Source organism: Mercenaria mercenaria, chromosome 15, assembly GCF_021730395.1.
Source record: "Mercenaria mercenaria strain notata chromosome 15, MADL_Memer_1, whole genome shotgun sequence".
Classification (NCBI taxonomy): Eukaryota; Metazoa; Mollusca; class Bivalvia; order Venerida; family Veneridae; genus Mercenaria; species Mercenaria mercenaria.
Window position 1 is genome coordinate 23,183,889 of NC_069375.1, and position 12,498 is coordinate 23,196,386.

General features: G+C 33.9%; 1 protein-coding gene across 1 annotated transcript in view; it reads left to right on the top strand.

The window, feature by feature from the left end:
- The first annotated feature begins 10,164 nt into the window (after positions 1-10,164).
- The window catches only part of LOC123548415 (coiled-coil domain-containing protein 180-like), a 70,809-nt gene continuing 68,475 nt past the window's right edge, over positions 10,165-12,498 (top strand). The window contains exons 1-2 of the mRNA XM_053524129.1: positions 10,165-10,356; positions 11,497-11,599. Of these exons, the coding sequence (XP_053380104.1) occupies positions 10,288-10,356; positions 11,497-11,599 (172 nt within the window). The 5' untranslated portion in view covers positions 10,165-10,287. The remainder of the gene's footprint in view (positions 10,357-11,496; positions 11,600-12,498) is intronic.

Sequence of the window (12,498 nt, forward strand, 5' to 3'; positions counted from 1 at the left end):
ATTATTTGTAAGGTCATTGTATGAGTCTGATAAGTTAATTACAACCAGATATTCTGGACATGTTTAGAAGGAAATCTGTGTGCATTACAGACAGTTTTCATAAGTGATTCTTAGAGGCTGATAGGAATATAATACTTTTTTGTGATAAGTCAGAAAATTTATGTTTAGTATCTATACTCCTATATCTCAGTAAACATAAGGAATTTTAAAAATGAAATAGATATGCTTAACCTTTTGCAGAGCTGTATCAGATTATCTAAAAAGAAATATAAAACTACAAATGTAGCTTATTTTGACAATTTCTAAGCTTCATAAGTCGGATAATTAACATGTAAAACTATGACAGATTTGTAGAGATACATATAACTTATAAGCAGTGCGAAGAAAAACATTGGGATGAAGTGAATACATGCACTCAGACACTGTTATTGAAATGACAAGTAACAGTTAAAATTCCAACATATTTTATCATTAAAACTTTGTTTAAAATGCTCCAGATATGATATGAAAAAGTTCAGACATTGACAATTTGAATTTGTTACAAACTCAGCGTTCAAATTTATTCAATAAATTTATATCCCTGATTCCTACTAATTTATTTGTTTTTGCACTTTTTCTGTACATGCTTTTTGTACACAATTTCTGTAGAGATGATTTTCAGCTAGTTCGCGGGATGTTCGCAGCAACTAATTCGCGGGATGTTCGCAGCAACTAGTTCGCGGGATGATCGCAGTAACTTATTCGCGGGAAGTTCACAGCTACTTGTTCGCGGGAAGTTCGCGGCAACTTGTTCGCGGCAAAACTAATTTGCATGTGAAAAGTGAACAACAAACGAACATCCCGCGAACAATTATACCAATTGTATCAAAAGTGTTCGCGGCATGTTCGCCGGATATTCGCGGCATGATCGCAGCAAGTGTTCGCGGCAAACTATAATATTTCCGTAAGGGTACGCACGCACTGAATGTACACTATTCAACCTATGTTATACCTAACCCTAACCTTTAGTCAGTATATAGTACACTCAATACTTGCGTACATCCAATAGGGGCGATTTAATGTTGACGGGTTTGGAATACCGGGTAAGTCGGATCAATGGCGATCACTTTAAGATGTTAATAACTTAAGGATGTACGAGCGTTTTTCGGCGACGCCGTCTAAATTCGTTTTCGTTACCTATGCCACGTGACTTCAAACTGCAAATCAAACTGCTTGATAACGCATTATAGATAATTTATCAAAATGGAAGATTTATGCAACACTCTGCCTGATTGGACGAGAGTGTCAATTTCTTTCACTCTGTTGATTGTGCTACGCTGAGTGAAATGTAGACAAAGTGTTTATCCTAAACGACGCTGTTCACAGTTTTAAAGCTAACTTTGGCTCAGTATATTTAGCAAGAATATTGATATATCTCAAAATGATAAGTAAGTTTAATAAATATGATAAAAACCTGTTCAAATACAACATATATCAAATTAAAGAAAGAGCTGAATACGGTCTGCGTATCACATGAATAAGGGTGTGATAAGAGTCTTTTATGTAGAGAAGTGCTTTTTAAAAGATTTTCCTTGTTACAATGGTCGTCTGTATATGAAAAGGGTTCTTGCTTTTGTGACTTATTCAGATTGCATATTAAAATGAGTACTTGTTTCCTTTGATATATTTGTTATAAATTATTTAACTGATTTATTATATATGAATATTTTTCTTTAGTATGGTATGCAAATATTGAACTCAGTTGAAATCTGTTTCATTATATATATGCTATATAATGACTGAATCTCATTACACTGTAATAAAGGTATGCTGCATACAGTTTATCTATGTGATATGACTACAGTCAAACTTTGCTTATGAAACAGAAATATTGAAATAATTACAATTGTATGTTTTGCTTGACCTTCACTTTTTTATAGGTGTGACGTCATTGTCCAAAGATTCATGAATAGCGAATATGCATTTGTTAAAGCGGGATCAGCTGGCCTATTTTAGAAATAAATAAAAAAAATAAATAAAAAATCCTTTAATTGATTTTTTTCTCATGTATTCTAATCAAACTTGATTTGTACATCTTTATTAAGCCCGCAGCCAACTTTGTTCAGCTGTGACATTTGACCCCTTTTAGGGGCTGCTAGAGCTAAAACTAGAAATGCCTTTATACAGCGTCTCGTGAACAGCTTAATGGATCTTTGTCATACTTGGTCTGGAGCATCATTATAAGGTCCTCTTTCAAATTTATTTATATAGGAACTTGGGCCCTATTAAGGACCACTTTAGCTAAAAGTAGATATGCCTTTCTTCGCATTAACCACTAAAATTTAATGGATTTTTAACAAACATGATGTGTAACAATATCGTAAGGTCTCCTGCTATTTTGTTACAAATGGGGATAGGGACCAATTTAGCTAAAAATATAAACACGTTTAATGACCTCTTCTCATGAACCGCTTCATGAATCTTCATCAAACTACTGCTGTAATTATTCGTCTAAGGACAAACGAAACAAAATTGCAACCCTACGAAACCTTTGCGAAAAATTAAAAGAGAACCATTTAAATTGTTAAAGTGCGGTGTTTAGTTTTGCAATTTGAAAAAATATTAGATGAAAGATGAATGTTAGATGAAAAATTCATAAACTTCTTTCCTTATTACAGTTCGCCGACCATCATTTTTAAAGATATTTCTTGTTTGTTTTTGTTTTTGTTTTTTTTTTTCAGGAAATCCGCCATTTTGAAAAATGTTTCTTCGAATATTTCTTCAAACAAAATTTATGCCGGCAACTGATGTTAAATAATCAAAATATGACTAATAATGTACCATGGCAAATATTTGGTGGATGCCGTCAAGGATGTACATAAATGTACATAATAATCATTGATAACGTGTTAGAAATTTAGAATCGAAATAAAAGATCTCAAACAGTGATTTCTCTTAGGTACAGTCATTGTCGTTTACATGCGTGTTATAATATCACGTGGACTGCGCCCTCGTGATATAATTCCTTTGCATGTAATTCCAAACAATTATTTTATTCAACGACAAATCACTGTTTTGGACAAATTGTTTCTTTAAAAAGGCACTAGCTGATTAGATAAAATAGTTAGTGTTTACAACAATGTTTTTTGTCACATTTACGAAAAGCAATGTTTTCGCAGTCTTCTATAAAGATGATGCAACTCTTCCTAATATCTATATGCCAATCTCTCTTAACTATTATTGAAAAGGTTTTTGAACGCATCATTTTCAAGCATGTTTTTGACCGTCTACATGACCCTCGTACAATCTGGTTTTATTCCAGGCGACTCCGCACTTAATTAATATGTTTTCACATACGATACTCTTTGTAAAGCTCTTGATAATAGTCTAGAAGTATAAAAATGGCTAGTTACATTTAACCCCTCCAATTAATAAGCTGTCTTAATTTCAAGAAAGATATTTTTTTACTTCATCCTACTCTCCGAATGTTTAACCAGAATTTTCCTGAGATATTCGAATATTAGCATTTTGGTGTGGAGATAGTACCTAAAAATTTTAAGTTTGCTAAACGATTAAAAAATTAATGCATGTTGCTTAAATATGATATTTAAGACAGAGTATAATACTTAAGTCTTGATTTGATTATTTTGAAGCTTGTTAATTAAGATTTTCAGAAACTGCCTATTTAATTTCTACGTAGCCGCTCTTGCAGATAGTCCTACCTACCAAGCCATTGATAAATATTTAATCCCTTATCTTAGTGAAAAAAAGTTTTCAGATACATGCATATTGTATAACAACAGAAAATGTTTTATGTCTAACAAAATAAATTCAGATCCACTATATAAGCTGAAATTTAGATACCTTGTTATTTGTACCATACCATACATCATTTATAAGAAGAAAAAAAACAAGAAAAAGCTCCTCAGCAGTTACCATGCAAAATTGACATTACAATGAAATGACTTATCACTAAGTTTATAACCATAAAGTTACTCCATTGTTCCTTTTAACTTATGTCATACAGGTGTATAGTTAAATTCAAGGTGTCTTTGATTGATCTCTAGTACTGTATCAACTTGCGGTATTCCTGTTAATGGACTGTTCTCAACTACATTGAGAACTGCATTGTAGAAAAAGCACGCAAGAGGGTAAACATAATGTGTACATTGAAAGTCTCACTTGAAACCGCATATATTTTTTTTTTAATAAGATCGATACTCGAATATGTTGTCATAGTGTGGAGCAAATGTATCATGAATAAAATGGATCAACTTGACAAAATTCAAAACGAATGTGCTCGCATTGTCTCTGGAGCTACAAAGGTTGTTTCCTTGGAAAACCTGAAGAGAGAAATATATTGGGAAAACATATTCAGACAAACGATATAAACAATGACTTTTTTTATCATGTTCTTCAAAATGAAATATCATCTGACTCTGGCTTATCTATCTTCTCTTGTTCCTGATTCAGGCGATAATCGCTACAATTCTGATCAGGATAACATGATAATATTTACTCATATGCAGACATACATACATACATATCCAAAAGTATGAGATTCTTTTAGTAATCCTGAGAGAGTTTCATTTCTTCTTTCTTCTTTTATTCATTTCTATCTTCGACTTATTCCATCTTTCTACGGTGTCTACTCATACATCTATTTATACATACATACATATCCAAAAGTATGAGATTCTATTAGCGATCCTGAGAGAGTTTCATTTCTTCTTTCTTCTTTTATTCATTTCTATCTTCGACTTATTCCATCTTTCTACGGTGTCTACTCATACATCTATTTAACTACTCGTACTTTCTCTTCTACCATACATTGACCTTTTTACGACCTATACATTTTCGGAAACTGCATTGAAAGGGCTGTAACTTGAACATAAAATCATAATTGTGTGAGTCTGTTCTTGAACCAAAAATAACATTTTGTTAACAATATAAGGTCTTATCTCTTACTTGCAACCCATTTTGGGGGGCATTTCTTGTAAAATGTATAAAAGAAAAAGGTCGTATCTGCCACTTTCAACTTTAATTTTAATATTGCATATATTATGTGATTTTGGATACAGCGATTGTATAGTAAAGAGGTCGTAAGTAGCAGATACGACCTTTTATTATTCGGTTTTAGAAATCTGTGAAACAAAGCATGCAGTTTTTTAGTTATCTCAAGCGTAGAGAATCTACTTTATTCACTTACGACCTGTTAATACGTCGTTATGTAGAATTCAATCAATCAAAAAGAACAGGAGTGAACGGTCATACCGCCAAAAAGATCAAAGCTGGGTCCCAAAGTATTACCCCTCCTATAACTGTTATCGCTCATAATTCAATCCTAAACAAAGGTCAATTCCCATCCAAATTAAAATAAGCACAGGTTACCCCTATCTATAAAAGAGATGTTCCCTTTGTCCAAAAGAACTATAGGCCAGTGAGTATCCTTCCCACTATGTCAAAACTATATGAAAGAGAAATGCAACCAGTTAAATGCCCACTTTAGTAATATCTTCCAACCCTTCCTTGCAACATTAAGACCACCCTTTGGCTGTCAAACTACACTTCTTCGCTTGGTTGAAGATTGGGAAAAGGCCCTAGATAAAAATAAATATGTCGGTGCCATTCTCATGGATCTATCCAAGGCGTTTGACTGCCTACCTAATAACTTAATACTACTTAAGCTCAAGGCATATGGTCTCTCAGAACAGATAAATTTCAAGCAATATGCATAGGCAACAAATCAAACAATGACTTCAAATCTTTCAACTTAAATAATAACGAAATCACACGTGAAGACGAGGTCAAACTATTATGTGTTACACTAGACTCCCTATTTAACTTCGACAGCCAGGTCACCAACATTATATGTCGCAAAGCCGCAAAGTTAAATGTCCTTCAAAGATTAATTCCTAAACAAGATCGGTCATTTTTAAATCCTTCATCCGGTCCAACTTCAATTACTGTTCGCTCGTGTGGCACTTCTGTAGTAAATCAAATACATAAAAGCTTGAAAAATTACAATATCGTGGTTTAAGAATTGTTTAACAGCCTGCCTAATGATATAAGGACTGCACAGGAATAGGCTGGTCCGCACCTGGACAGTTTCCAAAATGTAAATGCGCCATGTGCTCATAGCTGCTTTCGTTATTTTCTTCGCTGCTTGGCTTTTTTTTATGTTTGTGCTATTTTTAGTTGCGCTTTCAGCTATATCTTTGTTTTTTACCAGCTATTATGTTGTGCATAGTTTTTCGTTATGATAAACTATTTTCGCTCATCACCATACTGCTTCTTTTTTTGTTTTTATTTTATTTATTTATTTATTTCATAGATTTTTTCTTCTCTTTTTCCCTCGCCTGGTTGAGTTTCAGTGCGTGTGGACTGGCCGTACAACTGGTGAAACCAGGAGAAGTCAAATTTAAACAGAATTTTTACAATAAGTCTTCATTTTTAACCGACTATTGATAATTAAATTATCAAAATATGTCTTACATTTTTACAGCAGCTATTTAATAGATTACAATATTTTTCAACTTAACCAATTGCTCATTGACCATTTCGGCCTGGGTGGTTCCAATACTCCCGCTTTCATAGCCTTGGGTATTGTATAATCACCCCTTGGATATGGTGCCTGCTTTTTAATTTTGTCTTTTGACCGTTCCTGTGATACGCAGGCTCCATAACCTCCGATCCCCTTTCTAAATTCCAGTTTGTTTAGTTCTGCCCATTGTTTTCTCGTTTGGGGCAAACCCTTTACTTTATCTGGGGACCAAACGCCGCTCTTCATGGAATTACACGTCTCAGCACGTGTATCATTGAAGGTTCCATGTTCGTCTCGGGATTTTGACGAACCTCTGATTGATGAGAATGCATGTTCACCGCCGTTTGAATACATCTGCGGATGTCTCTAAATTGTTTTTTGTACTTTTAGCATGTGTAAATGTTGAGTTCTGCTCAACCTGGGGCTAGAGGGCGTGGACGGTAGCATGCATTTCCACTACCGTCCATGAACAGGCTCAATCAAACCGAGCCTGCAACATTTTCGTTTTTTGTCGTGTTGGGCGACCTGTGAAATTTCTACTTTTCTCTATTTTTGTGTGTGTGTGTGTGTGTGTGTGTGTGTGTGTGTGTGTTTGTGTGTGTGTGTGTGTGTTCGGGTTTAACGTCTTTTTCAACAATTTTTCAGTCATATAAACGACGATGTCTACTTTAATTTTGTGATAATATGGTAGATGGTAGATGCGGGTGTGGTACTGTGTATGACCCTCTCAGGCCCTTTTTCCATTCTACACCTTTCTTTCGGTAGTTTGGGAAACAAGTACTTTTACTTAGGAAACTAGGTTTTTTCATACACTTGTCGCAATACCCGACTGTCAACTACTAATTTTTATCTATATGTTTTTACTCCTATCTCTTTTAATGCATGTACCATATGTTTATTTGCTTAGCTTTGTTATTATACGGTAACAAGTATTGATAACGATTGTAAGCTGATTTTATATGCTGATGATAGTATGATTTTGTTTAGCTGTAATGACCCTGAAATCATATCAACTAAACTTGGTCTAGTGCTAGAAAGTTGTTCAGAATGGCAGGTAGATAGTAAGTTATCATTACATTTAGGGAAAACAGAATATATTCCTTTGGTCCCAAACGTAAACTTAGTAAACAAACTCAACCGGGTATTAGCTGTAACGGTCATACAATAAAGGGCTCAACTCAAGTAAAATACCTAGGTTTATTTATTGACAATAATTTGTCAGGGGAAACCATTTTTCAGAATATTGTATCCAAAGTCAATACAAAACTGAAAATGTTATTTTACAGACAGGGTAGATGCTTAGACTTTAATATAAGAAAGATTTTATGCTCGGCGTTAATACAGTGCCACTTTGACTATTCTTATTCATCATGGTATGAAGGCCTAAACACAAGCTACAGATTATGCAAAACAAGGTTATTAGATTTATTAAAGGTTATTCTCCTAGTGAGTCTATCACAAGTGAAGATTTTGTTGAATTGAACATGTTAAATGTTAGAAATAGAGTTACACAACTAAGATTAAATCACATGTTTAGAATATTTCACAACAAATGTCCACCTTATTTAAATTAGGTGCGACAGGGTAAAACATAACACAAGATCTATAGTGAATGTAATTTTACGGTACCCAGGGTCAATAGTATAAGTAATATAAACAGACATTTTATTACAGCGGTAAATATTATAAAATGTCAGAGTTATTAGATTTATTAACGGTTATTCTCCTAGAGAGTCTGTGATATTTTATGCTATGACCTAAATGTAAATATATTTAAATAAAGATAAAGCGGCAAAGTAATAGAATATCTACTGTAACAGGGTTTCTTCCCTTACCTTTTTATGCCAACTGCTTTTAAATAGTTTGCTATTACTTTACCACTCTTTGTCGGGAAATAGCTTAATTCTAGCTAATGTTACTTGTTATATGCAATATCCGACGTTTTTGGTGCATGTTTATTCAATATCAAGGCTTATTACAAGCATGTGATAAGAATAAGATCACAAAAAAAATTGAAAAACAGTAGCAAGACATGTGAAAACGAAACAGCACATATATTATTCAAGAACTGTATAAGACTAAATACGGAATGAAGAAATGTTAAATAAAGTTTCTTGTATCTTGTATTTGCAGCGGGCACCTTGCAAAATAAAATTTCGTCTAAAACAGATTCCGTAATGTTGTTGTGGTAACGACGCCAAAATGGCGGACTTTGTCACTTTGCTAAGTCTATAAATGTTCGAAACTTAACGTTTACAATGTAGTTAATTCACTTATTGGATTATTTTAATTTTACACAGTAAATGGTTTAATCAAAACACAGAGTGAACATTCCCAGGACATCATTCATGTTGAAATATCTTCTCGTACTCACAATATTGTCGAAAACTCTGGAATCAAACTGTATAAAATAAATATGACCCAAAAATAAGAAATCTGTAGAAAATACAGGGACTTGTGAATTTATGATGCACTGCTATTTTATGAAAAATCATAAATGACCTGCAAACAATAGGTCAATAGCTTTTCGTTATTTAGATGTTGCAAATGTATCGATATTTTGTGGCATGTACGAAATTCAGATATGCCCCATCTGTAATTCCTAGCCTTTCCTATTAGATCCGAACATCTACACCTACAACCAACAATCGATTTTCGATTATGCCTGTCGGCGCTGTCAGAGAAACAGTTGTAAAGAAATTTAGTATATTACAGTAATAAAAAGTATAAGATAACAGACAGTATGCTACTGATAAAATAGACGAATGGAAGAATTAATAGGACCGCCGCCAGTCTCTCTGTAAAGATACTGATACTGGCTAGCTTTGACTGATGTGGGAGGGGAGTACCAGAGACGTATGGATCTAGGGAAACTAAAGTTAGCAAAGTATGAGTGCTGGAAAAAGGATCAAGTAGCAGCAGCTATTAATGTTTATTTTTAAATTAGCATGTGGGCGAGTAGGGCAACAGTTGAAAAGTATTAATAAAGAAAATAGTATTATTCACATTAAAATAAAAATGGCAGTGGCTAGGGATCCGGAAACCTGACTTCTAGACCCAGAGTCTAGAGGTCTGGTTGCTGGACCTTTAGACAATGCCTACAGGGCTGGCTAGAGGACCGGTAATCAATATGAATACTGAGAGTGGTATTTACAAAGAGGAGACTATATATTTTATCTTTAAAACTGGGAGATGATTTCAAATTTTTAATTGCACATGATTTTATCCTCATCGTTTTAAATACCTTGTCAGTGACAGCAACAAAGTAGAATCTAAATAAAATTTTTTAAATCCCGAGAAATATGATCCAAATTTGGTAATTAATAATTAAATGAAATTTGTACGCCATATTCGTAGCTATTATCAATTCCTTAATGTTTTTTTTCGCAGGACTGATGAATTAAAATAAATAAAGTTATAACTTAAATGTTTTTCTTAGTATAATAAGGCATGGATTGGTGCTCAGAATTTTGAATACTTTTTACTCATGAGTAAAAAAATAAAACGGTGACTGTCAAGAAATCGCTAAGATTTCAGATAACACTCTCATTCACATCTGTTACTTAATATATTTTAGCCTGATTTTTATGTTCATTCATTTGGCTGCTATTCAGTTTTACTACATCTACTTTCAGGTGAAAGATTTAATGTAAAAAGATGTGAAAGTTTTTAGCCAATAACTGAGATAGGCAGTCAATATAAACAGGAAATAAGAGGACTAAACACAACCATTGTTCTGTCACATTAGCCAAACATACAAAAAAATGGCAGAAATGAAATCCATGAGAGTTGTTCCTAGCGGGAAGATTTATAAACAGATGTTTGATGCACAGGTATTGTATAATTATGTTAACTTTTCTTTATAAGAATTTAATCAGCATTTCATTCACTTGATATTGTAATACTATACAATTATTGCCTTTTGGTGAGGTCGATATTGGATATACGACCTGAAAAAAGATATACGACCGGAGGGCGCAGCCCAGGTTGATATCGCTTTATCAGGTCGATAAATCCACATATGACCCGAACATAAAAGCAACCAATTGTTTTATTTATTAATAAATCCAGCCTACACAATAGTATATACATTTTAAAAATACAAGTATCGCAGCCTTTGTCATATTTTTTCGTGGTAAATTATTGTATACCACGTCACATTGATATTGACGTCAAAACCGTGATGACGTCACAGCTGGCAGTCTATACTTGTGTTTTTTGCTTCGCCTTCGAGTCAGTAACTGACTTTTTTATCATTGATCCATGTGACTACATTAGACCAATGAATGGAATATAAATTATAGATTTAATAATAAACTATAAATATAGATATCAAAATACTGACTGATTATAAATTTTTCTTAATACATGTTACTAATTCAGTATACTGAAACATGAAGACAGCATCTTGAACATACTATATAGAGAGAAGCAATGTCCTCAGATAAATATAGTCCTGGTGATTTATCAGCAGGCATAAAAATTGGATTAATTAAGTAATCCAAAAATATAAATAGCATACGGCCAGTGGTCCCATGGTAACACTGTCCAGGCTCGAAAACCTGGTCGTGAGTTCATCCCCTTTTCCTCCAACAAAAAATTACTAACAATGGATAATAAACTGTCCTGTGAATGGTGCTTACACCTGGCATGCTAAAGAACCAGGAAGCTTCTGGAATTGGAGCGTCTTCTGTATCTTCACAATCTTGTACATGTACTATCCACCTACAGTCTTCTGAAGAGTCGCCCATATGGGTTACTGGTGGTGACTATAAATAAGCGTATAATTATATATGACAAACAAAAATCCAAAATAATTGGTAATTTACTATTTTTCAGTAATTCGAGCATTATTATGCATAGCTTACATGAATCAAAAATATACAGACCCCTGAAGATTTTAGGTAATAAGATTTTATAAAGTGATAAGAGAATATGCCTCCTTAACGTAGTGTATTTTGTTTTGTAATTAGGTACAGCTGAATCGCAGTCTCACTAAGGTCCAGCGAGACTCTACAAGTATAACAAGAACCACAGCAGGGGGCAGTGCTATACCTCTCGTACATCTATCTAAAGGTAAAGATTATTAAAATCAACCAGCCAATGTGTTTGTTGGACTGGCTGTTTTTGAAGTGAAGAGCACAAGAACTTTAACTCTTTTTTTCTAGAATCATGATAATTTAGATTTTCTCCCTTTTTATACGCCGGTCTGTGAAAGAGTGGCGTGTATTATGTGAACACCCATGGCGGCGGGCGGCGTCCAAAGCATGTCCGCACTCTAAGTTGAACAGTTTTCATCTGATCTTCGCCAAACTTGCTGACAATGTTTGTGGGCATAATATCTCGGCCAAATTCGATAACCCACAAAATTATCACCGGCACTCTTGATATGGCCCTTGAATTACTTGGAAAACTGCGAATTTAGCCTGTCCGCTCTCAAAGTCCAAGCAGATTTTCATATCCGATCATCCCCAAACTTGCTGATAATGTTTTGGTCATAAGATCTTCGGCCAAGTTCCAATAACCAGATTCAAATCGCCCCAGAAACTCTTAGAATATGCTCCTTGAAATTAGGGCCAAGTTTCGATGAACGGAAATTGGACAGTCAGGCACTCTTTTTGCCATTTTAATTTTTACTTTTTTTCAACATTTAAAAGACACTGCTGTTTTTATATCTGCTGAAGAGAAGTTGGCTATAACTGATACAATGTTCATGGCAAAAGAGTGGGTAATGAAAGCAACATTATTCTTATTTTGAGAATTGTTTTAAACTTACTCCCTTTTTTGTACATATCAATGTTATCACATTTTTTGAACATATTAGATCAAAGGAGTTTAATGTACAGTAACATAAAAAAAATCATCATGGGTGTAACTGTTTCAAGTTATCGCAGATTATAAACCCATATTGAGTACTATTGCTTAATAGACTTATCATAATAGTAACAGTTAACATAAAAAATTACAAGCCCCAC